The 22,228-nt window shown below is 42.6% G+C and overlaps 2 protein-coding genes across 2 annotated transcripts in view; both read right to left on the bottom strand.

The window, feature by feature from the left end:
• Positions 1 to 1,278, bottom strand: part of LOC136610308 (uncharacterized) — a 145,545-nt gene extending 144,267 nt beyond the window's left edge. The window contains exon 1 of the mRNA XM_066589537.1: positions 1,173 to 1,278. Within this exon, the coding sequence (XP_066445634.1) occupies positions 1,173 to 1,278 (106 nt within the window). The remainder of the gene's footprint in view (positions 1 to 1,172) is intronic.
• Positions 1,275 to 18,013, bottom strand: LOC136610307 (uncharacterized). Its single transcript, XM_066589536.1, has 3 exons — positions 17,698 to 18,013; positions 3,695 to 4,063; positions 1,275 to 1,399 (listed from the first exon to the last, which is right to left on the bottom strand). Exons 1-3 carry the CDS (start codon positions 18,011 to 18,013, stop codon positions 1,275 to 1,277), a joined length of 810 nt encoding a protein of 269 aa, XP_066445633.1.
• Between the last annotated feature and the right edge of the window lie 4,215 nt (positions 18,014 to 22,228).

Below are 22,228 nucleotides of genomic sequence, written 5' to 3'. Positions count from 1 at the left end.
TTAGTTCCAGCAAGGACTAAGTTATAATCTAAATTGTTGCTATGCATTACACTTAAATGACATTTTCAATTATTTGTGTTTTTCTTGCTATGGTCAAAGATATGAAATCATGAGAAGATGCATTCTCCCATGCATGCTCATTGCTCAATTATAACTTGATTCATTTCCATGGGACAGATAGAGATCGATGCGCTCAGCAATCTCCCTTCATCTCATAGAAGAGAAAAGAGTGGTTGGTCCCTTTAACGATTAAATGTCACCACAATTTTATTTTGTCCTTCATAGCATTTTATTGTAAGATTCTGGGAGTTCTCCTTGAAGTGGGTCTACAGTAGCTGACCATGTCTTCAAGCTAGGATGGTCGCCTCTTTGATAGAAATCCATGCTCAGTCATATATGAGTAAAACTTGCCAGTGTGCTAACTAATTAGTAGAATCTGCCATAAGGGTGCAGAAGGCAGGTGAAATCCATGTCTAGTCCATTTTTATAAACATCACGTGTTCCACATTGTCTGCGGACAGGCAGATGCATCTGTCAAATATCACACTCCCAGCTGTGCTGAAGAGCCTTTCTGATAGCACCCTGGCAGCAGTGCAGGCAAGAACCTGCAAGGCATGCTGGGCAAGCTCTGGCCACTCGTCCAGCTTAGACAGCCAGAAGCCAAAGGGGCCAACACTATGTCTGAGTACATGTAAACAGGAGCTTGCATAGTCTTGGATCATCCCCATATGAGCGTTTCCTGGAGTTGTTGTTGTTGTCAGCTGTTTAGTCGTTCACAACCCTCGGTGACCCTGCAGTACATATTATTATATCCACATTTTTGTACTTCTTATCAAATAATAAACTCTGGTGAATACGTTTTTTCTTTGAGAAGGGCTCTGAAACAACACTTGATTGCTCCATGTTGTGCTTTACTCCAGTGCACCGTACAGACAGCTGGGCATACATGGTTGATGAAGCTTCAATACCCATTGAGTAACTCCTAAATTAAGGGATTGCTCCAACACCATCATAATGCCCGTTATCATCACAAAAATGGTCTTATCATCACACACATGATCCGTTATCACACACTTGGAACAGATCATTATAATGTCTGTTATCATCACACACATGAATATAGACAAGTTTTATTAGGAAAGAAATAAAAAAAGAGTAATTATATTAGATACTTTCCATGTTGCTTCTCTTCTCAGATGGGGTTGTCTTCTGCTGGGCATCATAGGCTGTGCGGTGGCTGAGCCACATGTCAGGATCTGGGTCCTTGATCTGATTCATTTATCTTTATAATAGAATAAAGCCAATAAGAAAAGTACCAGCGAGATGAAGAATTTAATACCAATACTGGAGGCAAAAATACTTGTTAGTAAATGTGGATGTAACTCCTTCTCAAGCTGATCTGTAAAATATAAAAGTGAAGAGAGAAGTTAATTGGTAGATAGATACATAGATGGTGCAGTCATTTCTTTGCACGCCCTATCGCTCTGTTTTATAGCAATCTATTCACACAATGCAGAAGCATCTCTACTCATTTGTAGAAAATGCATTTTCAACTGCAAAAAACTTCTGCAACAATCCACCATATTAGAGTTACATGTACCGTTTCCTTGAAAATAAGACATGCCCTGAAAATAAGACATAGCATGATTTTCCAGATTTTTTGTGGATGCAAAATGATTTTTCAGGCTTTTTGAGGATGCTTGAAATATAAGCCCTACTCCAAAATTAAGCCCTGCTAACAGATGATTAAAAAAGTCAATTTAAAATAGTGTCCAGGCAGCTATAAATGTAAAAAAGTTAAATCTTTTTGAACAAAAATTAATATAAGACACTGTCTTATTTTCGGGGAAACACGGTAGCAGCAGAAATGCAGCTAGTTGAGGTTCAAGGGTGCAATAGCCTGGGTTCACACATGGCAAGGTCCAACCAGTGCCTTAGGTGAACTCTACTCTCAATTGTTCTGGGGAGGGCAATACATTGGAAACCTGGGGTAGATCTGGAAGCCATAAGCTCACTGGCCCACCATTCTTCATCTCGTAGATCAGTCTACAGTTATTGAGGAGAAGATCAGAGTAGTCATTTACCAGAGAGAGGGCAGAGGCGAGGACAGAGTTAGAGAGTTTACTTGTTAGTGAAGTGAGACAGAAAGGTGTAGGACAGCATAAGAAAGATTACAACAAGGAAAGAGAAGTAAAGAAAGAGGATTATAAAGAGAAGCTGGAAACAAGACAGCCAGAGAACATCCATTCCCCACATCTGAGAGAAGGTGCTAGATACGACAAAAGTTATAGAGAGCGGTATCTCAAGCATTAGATATGACGCATTGTTCTAAGGGCGGTATCTTCAGTCACCAAACTCCGGATGGTTGTGAACGGGAATTGGACCTGTATTGGGAGTTGCTTATTTTCCTGGAACTACAAATGAAAGTGAGTTTTTACCTGTTTCATCTTTACTCCGACTAGGGAATGCCACTATGCCACTTACTACACAGCCCTTCTGGGAAAGCGATTACAAACCCCAACTATAAACTTTATTCATACTACAACCAGGTGGCAGTGCATCTACCCTGCTGCCCCTCACTCCGACCTGCTGCAGACTGGTGTCACAAACTACAACCATCATCCCTGATACCTATTTTTTCCCTTTTCACTTGTAGCAGAGCGGATGGGAGTAAGAATCTATAGCTATCGCGAACTCAAGCTAACACCCAACTTCTGCTCACTGCAGATGCATTGGGCACCCTCTTTCCCCTCACTCTTATCTGTACCCCCATCCAGCAACACCTGTGTTCCTCTATCTGCTGGACTTCATCTGCTCCCCTGAAAATTCCCACCCCTGCAGTGAGGAAAGTGAGCCACCTGAGGTGATGTGTTTAACTTGCCTCATTGATGGTGCCCCCTGTTCTGTGGTGTACAAAAAGTGGCATTTTTTCTGTCTTGCGCATTATTACCATCTGAGGCAAATATGGGGTACTATTCAGCAATATTATTTTAGGAACACTATCTCTCTGGCAATATTCCAGAGGGGCTGTCTGTGTGGCACTATTATAGTTACAGCATAATTTCTGAAGCACAGCACCTTTGGAGGTACGGTGTTACACAGCAGGTATAGTAAAAGAAGTAGATGGGATGGCAACAGGCACAGAATTGGGGGAAGCAGCAGGATACGTAGCTTGCGTAGGTTGGTAAAAGATTGGTGGAATTCTGTAAAAGAGAGGAGCCAAAGATATCTGTTTACAAACTTTGCAGAGACAAGTCATGGCTGGAAGATGTCACCATGGAGGTCTGGGCCGATGGAAAAATGGGAGAAGTGAAGGACTCCAGTCAGAGAGTTATGTTACCTGTGATTACCAGGTATATCTGCACTGTAATTACTTTTTTGGTCTGTAGAGTGCCTGTGTAGAACTGGTATCTACCACAATATAGGGTAATATTGGTTTTCAAATAACCACTATGATTACGAGAGCTGTGTCACTGGAAGAGCTGTGTTTGTCCCTTATGTTTAACTTCTAGCTACACCTCTGTGTTGCAGGAATGTTGCAGACGTCTATGTGTTCACTGCCAATACAACCCCTCATGTCCATGCACAAAAATTCCCTGGCACTTCTGAGAGACATCCATCTTAAAGTTATTTTCTGTCTGATTATAATATGCATTGGGTTTTAGAAAAGTTACATATTTTGTCGATACTTTACCTGTCACAATTAGTTGTGTCCCGGCTCCATACTGAATTAGTTTTTCATATTCATCCACTCCAGTACACAGTCTGAGCATCACAAAGCAGTAATAGGTGGAGTCGTCTGACATCTGCAGCCCCCGTATGTGGAGATCTGCTGGTCCTTTTATTCCCGTTCTCCCTCTATAACTGGGATGAACCATTTCTTTGTAGGGGTGGTAGACATAAGGACCGGTTAAGTTGCCGAGTCTCCAGTAAATATTAACCCAGAGGACATCACTTTCCATGTAGCCTCTGTAGGAACAGCTTAGTGTCATAGACTCACCTAGGAGACCTGTAATTTTATGTGTCTGTGTAACTGTGAATGGTGTGGAGGAGGACTGGGAACCTAGAAAAATACAATAAATTATTACATATGCTACACTTCTCAGATGGCTAGATTCCAGGATAAAACTGTATAATATCCCCCTGTTGAGGGGCACTTGGGGATCAGAGACCACAATATAATCAACTTCCAGCTGTCATTCAATAAGAAACCTTATCAGTTTCACAGACTGAAATCCTTATTTGGACTAAAACTTAACCTTTAATAAAGCTTAAATAAAATAATATACACAGGACAAAGGCCTCATAAAGAGAACATATACAACTGAATAAAAAATTCACAGATGATTCATTTCCTTTTAGCACCTCCGTATATCTGCTAGGGCGATCTCCCCAGTCAATTATAGGACCGGATACAATATTCACCTCTATCTCACAATAGAGAGTTTCATTAATAGCCAGAGTTCATCTCAGGGTAAGCCAATGTCAAGTTTGTTTGTCTGGCTTAGGGATACGGTGGTGCATACCAGTATCTAAGATCCACAACGTATAGCAATGAGTAGTTGGAAAAATATACTTCTTGTCCAGGTTCTTTGTATTATACAACAATCAGGCTCAACGCGTTTCTACCGCCTTCGCGGTTCATCAGGAGCCATATACAGATATAGATAGAACCAGATAAACATGGGATCAGGCACCTAGGAGCCTGCTCAAAAGGAGTTATTGGGATCCTCAGAGCATGCGCCACAGGTGTCTAAAGGCAGACTTCAATTATATGTCTCCACGTGATAGAGAGTTATCTCCAGTTACACGCCTCCAGACAAAGTGTCTGCTATACAGCAGAATGACCATTTGTCATAATCCACAGTGGCTATCTTGGTTTGTAGGTGTTGACTGATTATTGCAACTGCAAACCTGATGCCCAAAACATATGCTGCCAGGATAGATAAAAAGGCTTCAGGGGTGTGAGAAAATGTTATGCCAAAGTATAGAATCAAGTTTCCTCCACCTCACTATACTTCTATACCCGTTCCCTGAAAAAAAACCTTATAGTTTGTACGCCCAACCATATACAGAGATACTAGAAAATGCCCTATAGTACTCTTCTATGCTCTAGAACCAATGCTAATCGCTGGTGTCTCGGCTAAGATAGGTGTTAAGAGAACCAAATAAACAAACAAGAAATCCGGCAGCAGCTCCAGCCTTAAAGGTAGGCTGGAGGCATCTAACCTGAAGTTAGCAAGTTCTTTCCTTATAAAGCCCTGTTAACGCACTCCCCCAAGAAGGTGTGTGCCCTCTGAGCCAATCAAACAGTTTTCTTAGTTACACAGAAGGTGTGTGCCCTCTGAGCCAATCAAACAGTTCTCTTAGTTACACAGAAGGTGTGTGCCCTCTGAGCCAATCAAACAGTTCTTAGTTACACTATGGGCTGTTATTACCATTACAAGTCAGGACGTTAGTGACCCTTAGGGTGAAGTTACACGAACGTATATCGACTCGGTTTTCACGCCGAGCCGATATACGTTGTCTTAGTGTGCAGGGGGGGAGGATGGAAGAGCCAAGTGCAGGAACTGAGCTCCCACCCCCCTCTCTGCCTCCTCTCCGCCCCTCTGCACTATTTGCAATGGTGAGAGGTGGGACGGGGGCGGGGGCTAATTCTCGGAACTTAGCCCCGCCCCCGTCCCGCCTCTTCCCATTACAAATAGTGCAGAGGGGCAGAGAGGAGACGGAGAGGGGGGCGGGAGCTCAGTTCCTGCACACACCTTCTGTGTAACTAAGAAAACTGTTTGATTGGCTCAGAGGGCACACACCTTCTTGGGGGAGTGCCTTAACAGGGCTTTATAAGGAAGGAACTGGCTAACTGCAGGTTAGATGCCTCCAGCCTACCTTTAAGGCTGGAGCTGCTGCTTGATTTCATGTTTGTTTATTTAGTTCTTTTACCACCCACCTTAGCCGAGACACCAGCGATTAGCATTGGTTCTAGAGCATAGAAGAGTACTGTAGGGCATTTTCTAGTATCTCTGTATATGGTTGGGCGTACAAACTATAAGGTTTTTTTCAGGGATCGGGTATAGAAGTATAGTGAGGTGGAGGAAACTTGATTCTATACATTGGCATAACATTTTCTCACACCCCTGAAGCCTTTTTATCTATCCTGGCAGCATATGTTTTGGGCATCAGGTTTGCAGTTGCAATAATCAGTCAACACCTGCAAACCAAGATAGCCACTGGGGATTATGACAGATGGTCATTCTGCTGTATAGCAGACACCTTGTCTGGAGGCGTGTATCTGGAGATAACTCTCTATCATGCGGAGACATATAATTGAAGTCTGCCTTTAGACACCTGTGGCGCATGCTCTGAGGATCCCAATAACTCCTTTTGAGCAGGCTCCTAGGTGCCTGATCCCATGTTTATCTATATTTGTATATGGCTCCTGATGAACCGCGAAGGCGGTAGAAACGCGTTGAGCCTGATTGTTGTATAATACAAAGAACCTGGACAAGAAGTATATTTTTCCAACTACTCATTGCTATACGTTGTGTATCTTAGATACTGGTATGCAGCACCATATCCCTAAGCCAGACAAGCAAAATTGACATTGGCTCACGCTGACATGAACTCTGGCTACTATTGAAACTCTCTATTGTGAGATAGAGGTGAATATTGTATCCGGTCCTATAATTGACTGAGGAGATCGCCCTAGCAGATATACGGAGGTGCTAAAAGGAAATGAATCATCTGTGAATTTTTTATTCAGTTATATGTGTTCTCTTTATGAGGCCTTTGTCCTGTGTATATTATTTTATCTAAGCTTTATTAAAGGTTAAGTTTTAGTCTATATAAGGATTTCAGTCTGTGAAAATAATTAACAAGCCCACTGATCCGCCTGCAGCTGTGATTTCAAGAAACCTTATCAGGGAGCGACAAATAAACTTTACTTTAGTAAAGCAAAATTTGATGAGCTTAGAGCTATTATCAGTAAATTAATTGGGACAACATCCTCAAAAATATCAGTACAGAGGACAAATGGGAAAAGTTAAAAGGATCCTAATCACCTTATGTGAGCAGTTCATACCCTTTAAAAATAAAAGAACTTCAAGTAAAATGAAACCAATGTGGCTCGACAAGACGGTAAGAGGGGCAATAAATGAAAAAAAGAAAGCGTTCAAACTACTAAAGCATGAAGGCAGCAAAGAAGCGCTAAAATCGTACAGGGAAAAAAACAAAATATGCAAAGACAAGATCAAAACTGCTAAGGAGGAGGCAGAAAGACTGATCGCCAAAGAGAGCAAAAACAACCCGAAACTATTTTTCAACTATATTAACAGCAAAAGGATTTGCACCGAGAGCACTGGCCCTTTAACAAATAATGCAGGAGAAATCATTGAAGATGATGGGGGAAGGCAAACCTATTAAATAGTTTCTTTTCAAGTGTATTCACAAACGAAAAGGAAATGTCACATGAGATGCAGGGGAATAAAAATCGATAAATCGCCAGGCCCAGATGGAATACACCCAAGGGTACTAAGGGAACTAAGTGATGTGATAGCTAGACCACTATATCTAATATTTGTGCATACTATCAAAACCAGGGTTGTACCATTGGATTGGCGCATTGCCAACGTGGTTTCAGTTTACAAAAAGGGGTCCAAAAGTGAGCCTGGTAACTACAGGCCGGTAAGTCTCACTTCAGTAACTGGAAAAATATTCCAGGGGTTTCTGAGAGAAGCCATTGTAGAATACCTCAAGGAGAACAACGGAATAACTCCTCACCAGCAAGGGTTCATGAAGGGTCGATCATGTCAGACCAATCTGATCAGCTTCTACGATGAAGTAAGCTGTAGGCTGGACCTGGGAGAGTCTCTTGATCTTGTATATCTGGACTTCTCTGAAGCATTTGACACCGTGCCGCTTAGAGGCTGATATATAAAATGAGACAGCTCGGATTGGGTAAAAACGTGTGTATCTGGGTAAAGAATTGGCTCAGAGAAAAAAAGCAGAGGGTGGTAATAAATGGTCCGTGCTCTGATTGGGCCACAGTTGCTAGTGAGGGCCACAGGGTTCAGTATTAGGCCCCATTCTGTTCAATATATTTATAAAGGACCTGATAGAGGGGCTGCACAGTAAAATATCAATATTTGCAGATGACACAAAATTATACAACTTAATCAATGCAATGGAGGACAAGGTACGGCTACAAACGGACCTAGATAAGCTGGGGGCTCGGGCAGAAAAATGGCAAATGAAGTTCAATGTTGAAAAATGTAAGGTTATGCACATGGGCAGGAGAAACGGATGTCACCAATATACACTAAATAGGGTACAGCTAGGGAAAAGTGATATGGAAAAAGACCCAAGGGTACTAGGGGATTGTAGACTAAACTGGAGTAACCTATGCCAGTCAGCTGCTGCAAAAGCTAATAAAGTCTTGGGGTGCATTAAAAAAGGTATAGGGGCAAAGGACGAGAACATTATTCTTCCACTATATAAGGCACCAGTCAGGCCCCACATGGAATACTGCTCATAGTTCTGGTCACCAATGCTCAGGAAAGATGTTACAGTGCTGGAGGGGGTTCAAAGAAGGGCAACTAAACTAATACATGGAATGAAGGGACTGGAATACCCAGAGAGGCTATCCAAATTGGGATTATTTACCCTGGAAAAAAGACGGCTAAGGGGTGATCAAATAACTATGTATAAATACATGAGGGGACAATACAAGGATCTCTCCGATGATCTGTTTATACCCAGGACTGTGACAGTAACAAGAGGGCATCCGCTACGTCTAGAAGAAAGCAGGTTTCATCACCAACACAGAAAAGGGTTCTTTACTGTAAGAGCAGTGAGACTGTGGAACTCTCTGCCTGAGGATGTGGTGATGGCAAAATCCATAGAGGAGTTTAAAAGGGGACTTGATGTCTTTCTGAAGGGGAAGGATATTACAGGATATAAATCTTAGGTTAATTGTTAATCCGGGTATACAGGCAGGTAGGAACTATTAGGGATTGATCCAGGGATTAGTCTGATTGCCATTAGGGAGTCGGGAAGGAATTTTTCCTCCAAAAGGGCTAATTGGCTCCTGCCCCTTGGGTTTTTTTGCCTTCCTCTGGATCAACAACATAGGAAGATAAACAGGCTGGACTAGATGGACATTGTCTTCATTCGGCATTACATACTATGTTACTATGTTACCTCTAAATCATATTCAGATAATGGAAGCATAAAGATTGAAAAGACCTTCCTGCTATATACTGTATATTACACACCCTGGCAGAATTAGTAGGCTATGGACTATTTTGGGAAAAGTGGCTGCTTGTTCAGTGATGTCTCTTTTATTGTACTTAAGTACATGAGTAGTTTAATATTAAAAGCCATGGAAACCATTGAGCATGAAGAATCAATATACACATATCATACTAAGTCCCTGCAGAAAAATGATGTATTTATATTTTATTGCATTAAGTTTGTCTTCTCATGCATTTAGAAAGCCTCATACTTGGTCTGAAGACTCCCAACACTGATAAGGTGGTCTCTCTTATGAACCCAGAAAAGCTGACCTCCCCATCCCCCCTTTTCTTTCAGAGGCTGTGTACCATAACTATGTCCACTTATTACACAGCTATCTCTCATCCTTCCCCTGAGTAACTGCTGGTCCTGTTCTCCCTCAATGCTAATAAGAGTACCGTATTCACCAGGAGTGAATTACAGCCCTCTGTAATAGTAGTTTTCTCTGCTCTACTCTCTGCCCACACAGAACAGCTCTGAAATAAATATAGTGCCAATACCAAGCTCGTAACATAAATACAGTATCAGAACCAAAAGACACCGCTGCAAGGAGGAAGCAGGTTATCTGGCCAGGCAGACCTAAGAGGGGGTTATCTCCCCAACATAAATCTTACTGATCCTTTCCACAAGCTGGTGACTGGCACCCTGTGTGACTGACAGGTCACGCATAGCTAAGGCTAGTCATGGCACAGATAATAATCAGAAAAATGCCTGATGAGGCAGAAAGACAAGAAGTAATTTTCCAGCTTCATGATGAAATATCAGCATAATGCGCCATTTGACTTCCCATTGCTCTACTGGGCTGTTGTAGACATACAGTATGCAGTCAGCAAATGAGAAGGAATTATGGGAAAGGATGAGTTTTGAATACATTGATTTTACATCCATTGCGGCCAGGATGATTTTGTTCTTGATCTAGTTAAGTGGGATTCCATTCCAAACAGAGGGGGAAGAGAAACGCTACAGATAAGTACTATGTCAATCAAAACCTAAGTGAGCGTGCGAGCGGAGTGAGTGTGCGTGGTTGTCTCTTAAGTGTACTGTGTTGTAATTGTATTGTGTCATAAGTGTGTGACATGGGATCAGTGACTTTGGAGTCAGGTTCTTTATTTATTACTTATTTTTGCATATATATATATATATATATATATATACACGAGGGGGTGCTGATAAGTCTTTGGCTTTGTGTTCTTTTTTTTGTTTCTATGGTAATGAATGTTACATCACATGAAAGCTTTATGTGTCTAATATATGTTTTCATAATGTTGTGTTTGTAGCTTATGGCAACAGTGATCTAGGAACGCGGGAAAACAAAATGGCGGAGTCTAAGGCGATATTCACAGCAAATGAGAGCAGAGGAGTGATACAATTCTCGTTTCTGCAAGGAAAGTCTGCAAGGATATTCATGGTGATATGTCGCAGATATTGGCGGATCAATGCCCTTCATATTCTACAGTTAAGAATTGGGTTGCCAAATTTAAAACGGGCCACTTCAGCACCAATGATGAGGAACGTCCTGGACGACCGAGAGAGATTGTTGTTCCGGAGATCATCAACGCTGTGCACAACCTCATAGTGGAGAATTGGACAATTTCAGCTAAAGGAATAACAGACATCATGGGGATTTCTGGTGAACGTGTTTGTGTCATTATCCATGAACATTGGAACATGAAGAAGCTATCTGCAAAGTGGGTCCCCAAATGTTTGAGAAACGGATCAGAAAAGCATGCGAGTGAAACTTCCCGGTCCATTTGTTAGCGTTTTCGCACTCATAAGAACTTCCTGGATCGACTGGTCACTATTGATGAGACCTGGATTTATTTGACCCTGAAACCAAGGAGCAGTCAAAAGAGTGGAGGCACAGTGGTTCTCCTTGCCCCAAAGAAGTTCCGCCACTAAGGTGATGGTGTCTCTGTTCTGGAATAAGGAGGGCATGCTGCTAGTGGACTACCTTCACAATGGTTCCACCATCAATGCAAAGTATTACATTAAACTTTTGGACCAATTAAAGGCAGCTCTGAAGGCCAAAAGGTGGGGAAGCTGTCCAAAGGAATCTTGTTCCTGCAAGACAACACCTCTGCTCACACTGCACAAGTGACCACTGCAAAACTGGTGGAGCTAGGCTTCCAGCTGGTTGACCACCCACCTTATTCACCAGATCTAGATCCCTCCAACTATCATCTGTTTCCAAACCTGTAGAAACACACACCTCAAGGGTACCAAATTTCACACCATTTCTGATGCCATGGCTGCTACGGATGATTGGTTTGAGGCACAACCAAAATCCTTCTTTTTGCAAGGCTTACAGAACTTGGAATACCGATATAAGAAGTGTGTTGGCGTCAGTGGAGAGTATGTGGAATAAATGTAAGGTTTCATCTTCCTATCTCGTTTCTTTCTCGGTAAAGCCATTTGTGTATATATTTAAATCTAATCTATCTGTACGATCCCTATTTAGAATGTGCTCCATGATTGACAATGCCATCCTGTGTACATCCTATGCCATGTATGCAGTCCTTGACCAGCCGCCTGAGGATGCATACTGTTGTATGAGATGTTAGTGTGTTGCACATTTAGAAGCCCAGATCCTGGATCTAAATGAGCAGTTTGCAACAATGAGATACATTGACAACATATAAAGGAATCTGCTGCTCACTGAGCACTCACCAGGGTAGATGTGGGGGAGGAGGGGGGGGGTGGCAGTTTAGGAAAGCTGGATGACCAGGCAGCTAGCTGGGTGGCAGAAGGAGGGGAAGAGGGAAGAGATCCAGGGATGCTAGTCCTGAACTGGCACACCCCAGCAAGTTTGCAAAGTTAGCAGATGAGGGGGATGCCATTACAGGATTAGCATTGCTGCAGCACAACATGCCCTCTGACCGCCATAGGGATGTCTTCTCCAGTAAGAAGAGGAATAGGAGCGCTGGGCATGCTAGACAGGTCCTGATAGTGGGAGACTCAATTATTAGGGGGGCACATAGTGCAATCTTCCACAAAGATAAGGATCATCGGTGTGTTGCTTTCCTGGTGCTTGAGTTTGACACATTGTGGATCAGGTTGACAGATTACTGGGAGGGGCTGGTGAGGATCCAGCAGTCATGGTGCATGTTGGCACCAATGACAAAGTTAGAGGTAGGTGGAAAAAGATTTCTGGGAACTAGGATGTAAGCTTAGGACAAGGACCTCCAAAGTAATATTTTATGAAATACTACCTGTACCATGTGCCACACCAGAAAGTCAGCGGGAGATTAGGGAGGTAAACAAGTGGGTCTAGAGCTGGTGTAGGAAGAAGGAGTTTCGGTTCCTGGAGAACTGGGTTAACCATGCTGTTGGCTACAGGTTCAAACGTATCGATCGGCTGCATATCAATAGGTAGGGTGCAGCTGTGCTGGGGGAGAAGATGGCTAGAAGGTTGGAGGAGTGTTTAAACAAGCTACTGGGGGGTGGGGAAAAAGAGTAATAGCGGGGTAGACAGTGTAGATGGTGTAGACAGTGACCTGGGACCAAGTATTGGGAATGAGGGTTGAGTGGAGGGAGGAGTTAGTACAGTTAGAACTGATAGAACAGCTAATAGGACCATAAGTAACATAATGAACACAAAGAATAACAACAACCATATCAATTATATGATAAGGAATGCAAGAAGTCTGATCAGTAAAGTGCGTCAGCTTGAAGCAAGAATGTCTGAAGAAAATTACGACATAATAGGAATAAGTGAAACATGGCTAAATGATAAGTGTGATTGGGCAGTGAATTTACAGGGTTACAATTTCTTTAGGAGAGACCGTGGAAAATAAATAGGGGGAGGGGTATGTCTGTACTGTGTAGACAGTGACTTGGGACTAAGTCATGAAAAAGGTGGTGGAGCGGTGGGAGAGCTTAGTACAGTTAGAACTGGCAGAATAGTTAGTAGGGATACACATAATATAAAAAATAACCAAAACTTTCTAAACTGCATGTTGACTAATGCTAGAAGCCTGTCCAATAAAGTTAACAAACTAAAAGTAATAATGTCTGAGGAAAATTATGATATAGTGGGAATAATGAAGACCTGGTAAGGCCCCTCGTATCTTGCAGTCCCTACACTAGCAAGACACATCTACTAGAGGGCCCTAGGGGCCAACCTACCACAGACATAGCAAACAAACTCAGCAGACCAAACTGACACAAAATAAACGTACAAACGGACATGAGCCACAAGGCACAGATCACACAGCAAGCTGCAACAAAACACAGATAGTAGGTTACACAGCAAACTTGAACAGACAAGGATTCATGACTGCTCACCCTGAACACCAGACAGACTGACCAAGAGCTGGGTTTATATGTGAGCATAGACCCAGGAGATTGGCTAGCAGGACGTACCACACCCAGCCAGCTCAATCAATTAACCCTGTGAGGTCTGTACTGCTAGGAAGCTTAGAACTACAGATTCCAGCAGCACACGTAACACTACTATTGCTGGTAAAATTTTTGAAGGGTTTCTAAGAGATGCTATCCTGGAGGAAAATAGCTGTATAACTCATTATCAGCATTAAATTGTGAGACATCACTCCTGTCAAACCAACCTGATCGGCTTCTATGAAGAGCTAAGTTCTAGACTGTAGTAGGGAGAGTCATTGGATCTTGTGTATCTGGACTTTTCCAATGCATTAGGACAAGAGAGGACACAAGGAGATTGCTAGAGGATTTGGATAAATTGGGAGCTTGGACAGAATAGTGGCAAGTGAGGTTTAAGACTGATAAATGTAAGGTTATGGACAGGCTATAGACAGAGGAAATTCATGTCATCATTACACACATAAGGAAGATTGAATAATACCTCTGCAACGCTATCTAATGGATAGTAGCTTTTCTTTAAATCAATGTACGACTTTTGAACAAGTCTGTGAAACAACGATTAGGAAAAGGAAACCAAGCCAGAAAACCATACACAGACAGCTGTTTGGGGGTGTTTGCCCCTCATCAGTGTGCAGTAGGTTTCTGGCTTGGCTGGTGAGAGGCCTGAGATGTGGGTTAAGAGGGGTGTCGTCTCTCCTTAAGGAGAGCAGCCAAAAAGTGTGTGGAGACTCAGAGGGGGTGAGTGGGTCAGGTAATGGCATCATCTCTCCCCAAGGAGAGCACCCAGAAGGGGTATGAGAAGACTTATTAGGCTATACATGGTCCTCTGGTTAGTTTATGCACTCACGTCACAGGCCTCTCACCAGCCACACTCATGAGGCACAAACACCCCACAACAGATTTCTCTGTATAGCTTTCTGTCTTGGTTTCCTATTCCTAATCATTGTTTCGCAGACTTGTTAAAAAGTTGTACATTGATTTGAAGAAATGCTGCCATCCAATAGGTGGTGCTGCAGAGGTATTGTTCCGTCTTCTTTATATGCCTAAATTACCCAAAGGAGCATGCATGGCCTAATAAGTCCCCTCACTAAGCTTTCAGGTATCTTCTCACACCCCTTTTGGGTGCTTTCCTCAGATGCCATCCTCCAACCCACTTTTTGTGTGTTCTTATTAAGGGGAATTGACAGTCATTTTGATTTGAGCCATTACACAGTAAATGGGAAATCACTGGGAAATACTGTCATGGAAAAGGGCTTGGGGATTTTAGTTAACTGTTATCTTAACTGGAGCAACTGGTGTCAGGCAGATATATAGGATCATGAAATGCGTTTGAGCTGTGGTGCTGGCGAAAGCTGCTGTGTATATCCTAGACAGCGAGAGTAACAAACAGAGAATCCTGAATCGTATAAGACCTGATATATCACTGGAGGACAAGATGACCGGACTCAGACTCACGTATTGTGGCCATGTAAGTCGCTAGAAAAATCTATAATGCTTGGATAGATCAGCGGCAAAAGAAGACCCATGATGGCTGATATTGTCAGAGCTGATACTGGCTTGGATATCATACAACTGAAAGAAGTAGTGCAAAACTGAAACATATGGAGGGAGCTCGCCTTTAGGGTCATGAATGACTAAACTGCTAACAACAACAACAACTCAAGAAGGACATATTAGATCTTAATGGAAATGAGAGAAAAATGGCTTAAGGCGCAACGACTCTTAAAAAAATGGTGATGTGTATTAAGATTTAATTATATAAGGAGTAAAACCAGCAAAACAACCGGGTTTCGAGGAATAACCTCTTCTTCAGTAATTGCTTGGGCAAGACATGCTGGATGTGACATCTACACTTCAGACACCAGGAGCCACCCCTGCGGCCTGATCATTTCCCTATAGTTTCCCTACCTCCCTGGCATGGCAACTTAAATACTTAGCCATCCAGCATGTCTTGCCCGAGCAAACCTCTACTGAAGAAGAGGTTATTCCTTGAAACACATTTGTTCAGCTGGTTTTACTCCTTATATAATAAAATCTTTATATCTCATTATCACCATTTTTTGGATCCGTTGCGCCTTGAGCCATTTTTCTCTCACTCCCATCAAGATCCCATTATGTACTTCTTGACTTGTCTTGTACAGGTATACGCCTGGCCAGTAGCACCTCTCACGTACAATTGTACCACTCTTCACAACTAACTATATACGTCCACTCATGGAGTAGCTCCAACACTTTACTTTCACCCTTATTAGATCTTGAACGGGTACAAAGGCAGGCAACTAAAATAATAAATTCCACTTCACTTCCGCTCTATGTGAATCTCCCCTAATAACTATTTCTAAATATATCGTTCTGTTTGTAAAATGTTGTGCCAACTAAGGAATTTATCAACCCTACTGATCAGAAGTACTTTCTTTTGTGACACTACATTAATTGTCGCACAAGTGGAGTCGTCTATGAACTTATTTGTCCATGCCCCAAACTTTTACTGGACAAACAACCCAGGAATTAAGAAAGCGTATCCAGCAACAACTCTCCTCCATGAATTTGGCCAGGAGGGATTCACTGGCAGGTAAGACACTTACATCTGTGGCAGGACACTTTTTGGATCAACATCAGGGAGAAAAAAAGCAAGACTCGGGTAGTTGGAATGCAGTAAAACTAACATCCAAGGTGATGATCCATCTCTCCCCCTTTTATGATGTGAATCTAAATGGATTTTTCCCATTAATAGCTTATTTCCTATAGGCATCAATGAAGAGTTATTTACTGGCTTCTATAAACAGTGACATTGCATTTCATTAACTTATTATTATATAATTTTTTTCTTTTTTTTGTCATTTCTCTGCATTTTTATCACATTGTTTATGTTTCAGATTTTGCATTGGTCATCATCCTCCATCCAGCATTAGTGAACCTCCTGTGCTTGTGCCTTACTCCTTGTTTCATCTGCCATGGGGCAGTGATATTGGTGCATATTCTTCCTTCATCCATTGTGGGCCATTATTTCATTTTTTAACCTCCCTGTTTGTTTTTTTCTTTTTGAAATTTTGCTTTTTTGTTTCTATAGAATTATCCAACTTATTTCATCTGCCTTTAACAATTAATTGGATTCCATTCCTGAAATGGGGAGTTTTGGAATCTACACTTTTTGTAATCTTTTTTTATGAGTATACATTCTCTTTGGGTCTACCTCATTGTTTTTTTTTGCCTTCCTGTGGATCAATATTGAGGGGGGAGGTGGGTTATAGGCTGAATTGGATGGACATATGCCTTTTTTTGGCCTTACATACTATGTTGCTATGGATTAACAGAAGACAGTGATTCTGGAAAAGTTTTTGTTTTCTTCAGTAGCATGGTCAAAGAGAGATAATTATGTAAATTGAAGCTTGAACAATGGCTCTAGCACCACCTATTGAAGCCAGAGAAGACTTCTTGTTTATTCTGATCTCCTGATTTCCGACTCTGGCTATACTCTGACTACTTGGCATTCTTCACTCCTGACCTCAGCTTGTTGTATTGACAGTTTTCTGGCCTCACCTGAGTTATGGTCTGTTTGTACCATGCTGAACCTGCTCTGTGTATCCTGACCTCTGATCTATCTCTCGTATTGAAGTATAGACTGCCTGCTAAATTATTGACTTGTCTGACTATAACACTCAGGTATCAAACCTTGGTCTGTAGTTGCATAAGCAACCACATAACTGTGACCACTTCTAATGCAATGACTTGGGGGCCCTGCAATGAAGCCCATACCCCAACTGATGGAGTGAAAGGATAAAGATCAGAGTTACTCAGGTGTCCCCTTTAGATTTGGCCCAAAGCCAAACTAGTGTGGGGCACAACGGATTCAGATCCACTGATTCTGACTATATGCAACTTTCACTTCATCCCTCACTAAATCAGACAGATTAGGCGCCAGTGCTGCAATCCTGGTCTTGTTTTAAAAAAAGATTTTCTACCCTGATCTGGCGGCATCAGCATCGGTTCCTCTCAACAGTTACATTGTTCAGATTTCTGCTCACTGAAAAGTGTACTATTTCCCTTTTACAACAATAAATATTTCTGTACCTGTGATGGTCAGTTCTGTGCCATGTCTACTTGATATTCTTGGTCCATTACTGGTGGTTACAAGGCAACAATAGCGGTGATGTTCATTATTCTGTACATTGTGCATATGGAGAGAGACGTCTTCAGGGAAGTTCACCAGTGAGAATCGATCGTATCTGTGTGTTGTGTTCGAGGAATAAATTTTTAATGAGATATAGGTACATTCTTTACTATCTCCAGAATACCAAGTCACTTGTAGCGCCTTCCCCAGGGTCTCCAGTGGGTAATGACAGGGGATGATCATCTCTTCTCCTGGGACAGCAATCAATTCCTCCATCTGAGTCACCGATCTTCCATCCATAAACAGAAGACATGTAATGTGCACTGTATATACAGGTACAGAAATGTTAGCCTCTCCTTTATTTTAACACATTTGTATTACTATTCATAATTTGCATATATAAAACATATCAAATAAAAATATCTATACAACATGTAAAGTAGTGAAATAGGGTAGAATCCCAGGCTCTCTTCACATCTCCATTGTGGTTTCCATTTATTAAGGAAACCATTTACTAGTGCCAGATCTATCATACAATGAGTACCAACTGCACCCAATATCCCTGATTGACTTGTTTGTTCCATCAAATTTGATAAAATCTGAGATGCAGGCTCCAGATGAGGAGGTAAACATTACCTGCCCAATAAAAAATAGATACCCAACAGAAACCTCATGAACCAGCTATTATGCTCTGTTCATTAACAGTTCAGTAACAATTTATCGCCAGATAGATACAAGAGATGCCAACAGACATTTTACTGGGGACCATCAGGTTTCGTCCACGTGTCCATTCTTTTGACATAAAAAATGGTGCTGCCTCGGATGTAGAAGGGAACATGTCCCGGGTCAGTGGGGTTTAAGAGAAATGGATATTTGTCATGAAAACTATTAAAATAACTTATGAGGTCTGTGTCATTTGTGAGGAAACCAGGCAGTGAGGTTTCAATTTCCCTAACACCCCCTTTATTATTTATGTCCAGTTGAAAAATGTTCGGTGCTTCACCACTCAAATATCCTTCCAGTGTTGTATTGCTGTTTAGGACACAGGACTGCTTATTGTCTATGTGACATCTATCAGAGATGGTAAAAAGCCTCCGTGTCACATCTGGCAGGCGCCCTTCGCCACATCACGGACGCAGGGTGATGTTCACACAGAATGCAATAACAGTACACCACGCAATGCAGGACAGTGAGCACCACTCCAGGAAGAAGAAAACATGTCCCTTACCTAACAGGGAGGTGATGAGCCCCTGCCTACAGGCAGAGTTATTGTCCTGATAAGGACAGCCCCGCTGTCTTTTTCTGGGTCCTGACTATCCCTATAGGAACCCCTGGAGAGGTGTACTGACACCGCAATGCAAAATAATAAAGGTAACCAAAAACAACAGAAAGGATTCAGCAGCACTTACCTGAAAAAGGAAGCAATTTACCCAGGCTAAAGGATCTCACTAACACCAACCTCTCCTCTAGAGAACTGAAATCAACAGCAAAGGGAAGAGGGCGTGGTAGGAATAAAAAAGCTCTGCACACCAGCTGATTGGTAGAGCATGTAACCCTTGTCCTGTGTAGTAACAGGGTGATGGGTCAGACCCTGTGTTGTGGCCACGATGCTATCGCGACTGTGACCAATTGGAAGGTAGCTTACCTATATATCAATGTCTAACTTTCTAACAGGCCCTATAGCATGACTAAAGATGCTCATACACCTTCAACAACTGTCCGATGAATTATCATATGGTTACCTTAGACACATGCTCAGCTTGTATGTACATTTGTGCATTTAGGGAGGTAAGCCACTGCTAGACAGTTCTGGCACTGGCTTATCGTCTGTGAAAACAAGATTGGATCTTAATACATTCAATGTCCCTAATCCTTTCTTTCCCTGACATTATCTGTCAAGGAAACTGGAGCCACCCCCATTATCCCGCCCTGCCATTATCAGTGGGCCGGGTAACTAAAACTTAATGTGTATGGGGGCCATCAGGATGTAAGCCGAACCGGAATCTTCTGCATAAGGGAAAAAAAAAAAAAAACATCTACATGTCATGGTAGGGACAGTTGACACACGAATCAGGGTACGATGCAGACATCAGTCTTACAAAAACATGTTTTAGGCATGTTAGGAATGTAAAGCTCTCCACGCTTGCTGATTGGTAGAGCAGCTAGCAATCTCTGCACAACGTGCATTAACCCTTGCCTTGTGTAGTAACAGGGTGATGGGTCAGACCCTGTGTCATGGCCACCATGCCACGATGCCGTATCGACTGACAAGCCGTGACACTCTGCAGCACCACCAATTGGAAGGTAGCGTATCTATATTTCAATGTTTAACTTTCTAATAGGCGCTGTAGAATATTATATACAAGATGTAAGGGCACGGAGATATACACGTTCCCTATGGTATCCTGTGGCGTCTCGTCTCAGAATTGCTGTAGCTAAGCCTCTAGAGCATGCAAACTTGTAGGCTGTGGAAGTTGGCATCCCAGATGGTCCCATATATGTTCTATTGATGATAAATATGACGAACAGGCATCAAAAACCATGGAACAGCGTGAGGCTGTAATTCTAAAAGAGAGGGAAAGTGCCAGGACATCATAATTGGTGGCACAGACCTTGTAACAACATCAGGTCCAAATTCAAAAAGAGAAAGACAGATTCAGTGTATCAAAGGTGGCAAGGCTACCCAGGCAATGCTGTATATATAAGCTAGTAGATCATAAATCTGTTGTCACAAACACTCATCTCTTCTTGACTCCACTATATCTTCCAATGAGTGGTGCCGCAGATACATTGTATCATCTCCCATTTGCATAACAAATTTCCCAGAAGAGCACTGCATGGGCTATAAGTCAATTATTACAAACTTGACAATCTCCACAAACAGAAATAGTACTCCTTTCAATTCACATTACAGACCAGTCACCCAGCCAGCAATAACCCTATTTATACTGATGGAGGGCAAGAACTCTGAAACACCTGTCTACACATTATTATCTGCTCCTTATGGAGACAACTCTACTTTAGCTTATATCCCTAGTCATATTGCAGAGCCTGTTAGATGGCTGATGGACATTGACTTATAAGTAAGCTAACTTCCAATAGGTGATACTGCAGAGGCATTATACCATCTTCACTTTAAAAAAATGCATTTCGTGAAGGTCCACAGAATTTGGAATATATAACGTAGCATGGTTTTCTACCTGCAAAAGTGAGAGAGGTCCCATAAGAGTCAAACCAAGTGAAGTCTTGATTGCCAGTTGGAATTATAGTTACTCTACAGCAAAACGTGATTCCATCTGCAGCCTTCAGTCCTCGGATTGTGATAGACGCCGTCCGGTTATCAGGATGGTGAACTGTAGAGATTCGATCTTTATATTCATCATCAATATTTCCAAAATGGTCTATGATGTATTTCTGAATACTGGAGCAGTAAAGTCTACTTGGTTCTCCCAAGTTACTATAAGCCGTGTCTTCTCTCTGAGGCCCTCAGGATAGGTGTATGTACACGGGATGGTGACCGATTCTCCTTCCTTCACAGAGAGGGTCTTTGGTTGGTAAACACAGTAACCTGATGCCCAACATGTCCCTGTAATGACCCACAGAAAGAAAAGAATGAAAGATGAAAATGTACATCTGTAGTAACTAATAATACTGAATAGTCTCTGGGGCAAATCCTGATGGACATTGTCTCAATTATGTTATACAACTGATGTCAGTGCACCTACAAAATACTACATACAACCAGAGCTATACTGACCCACCAGGGCACTAGAGGATCCAAATCCAGTGATGGGCCCAGGGCATAGGCGTAGCGTCAAGGGGTGCTGGGGTCACCATGGCGACCCGGCCCCTGCGCTCAGGGGGCCCCGGGGCCACCCTCCGCCATACCCACATGCACATTCAGTGCATATACCCGGCCCTTGAGCTGAGGGGGCACAGGGGATCGGCGCTGTCAGGCGCATGATGGCTGAGAAGGGAGAGGAGAGAGACGGGAGGCAGCGCCGCAGGTCGGCAAGAGAAGAGGGGAGGGCTGTTACACGTGGAGCTGGCAGCCAATTACAGGCTGCAGACCCCCACGGCGCGGCCCTCCAACTGATAGACTGCAGCTGTGAGTGGTCACAGCTGCAGTCTATCAGTCTCTGCCGGCCAGCGATTACCAGGGGGAGGGGCTACTGCGGCTCTACTCACCTCCGGAGCGCTGGATGCACAGGACCTGGGAGAGGACCTGTGGCTGCAGATCACATGACCAGGCTCTGGTCATGTGATCAGCCTGGTCATGTGATCAAAATACGGGGGACTTTCCATTACAGGTTGCCCAGAGACTGCTGCAGAGGTGAGTAGAGAAAGAATTGTAATTATATATGTATGGCTGGTATAAGTTATACCAGCCGTATATATATAATTATATACAGGAGATACACAGGTTACACCAGCATGGGACATACCACTATATACAGGGGGATACACATCCTGTATATAGCTATATGTACC

This window comes from Eleutherodactylus coqui, chromosome 2 (assembly GCF_035609145.1).
Source record: "Eleutherodactylus coqui strain aEleCoq1 chromosome 2, aEleCoq1.hap1, whole genome shotgun sequence".
Classification (NCBI taxonomy): domain Eukaryota; kingdom Metazoa; phylum Chordata; class Amphibia; order Anura; family Eleutherodactylidae; genus Eleutherodactylus; species Eleutherodactylus coqui.
Note: the sequence above shows the minus strand (reverse complement) of the source record. Positions and strands in the feature narration are given on the sequence as shown.

Coding starts and splice junctions, on each gene's coding strand:
- LOC136610307 (XM_066589536.1), bottom strand. CDS start 18,013: ATGGAGGAATTGATTGCTGTCCCAGGAGAAGAGATGATCATCCCCTGT. Junction 4,064..17,697: donor CACAGAACTGACCATCACAG/GTACAGAAATAT, acceptor GTATTTTTCTAG/GTTCCCAGTCCTCCTCCACA. Junction 1,400..3,694: donor GACACAACTAATTGTGACAG/GTAAAGTATCGA, acceptor TATATTTTACAG/ATCAGCTTGAGAAGGAGTTA.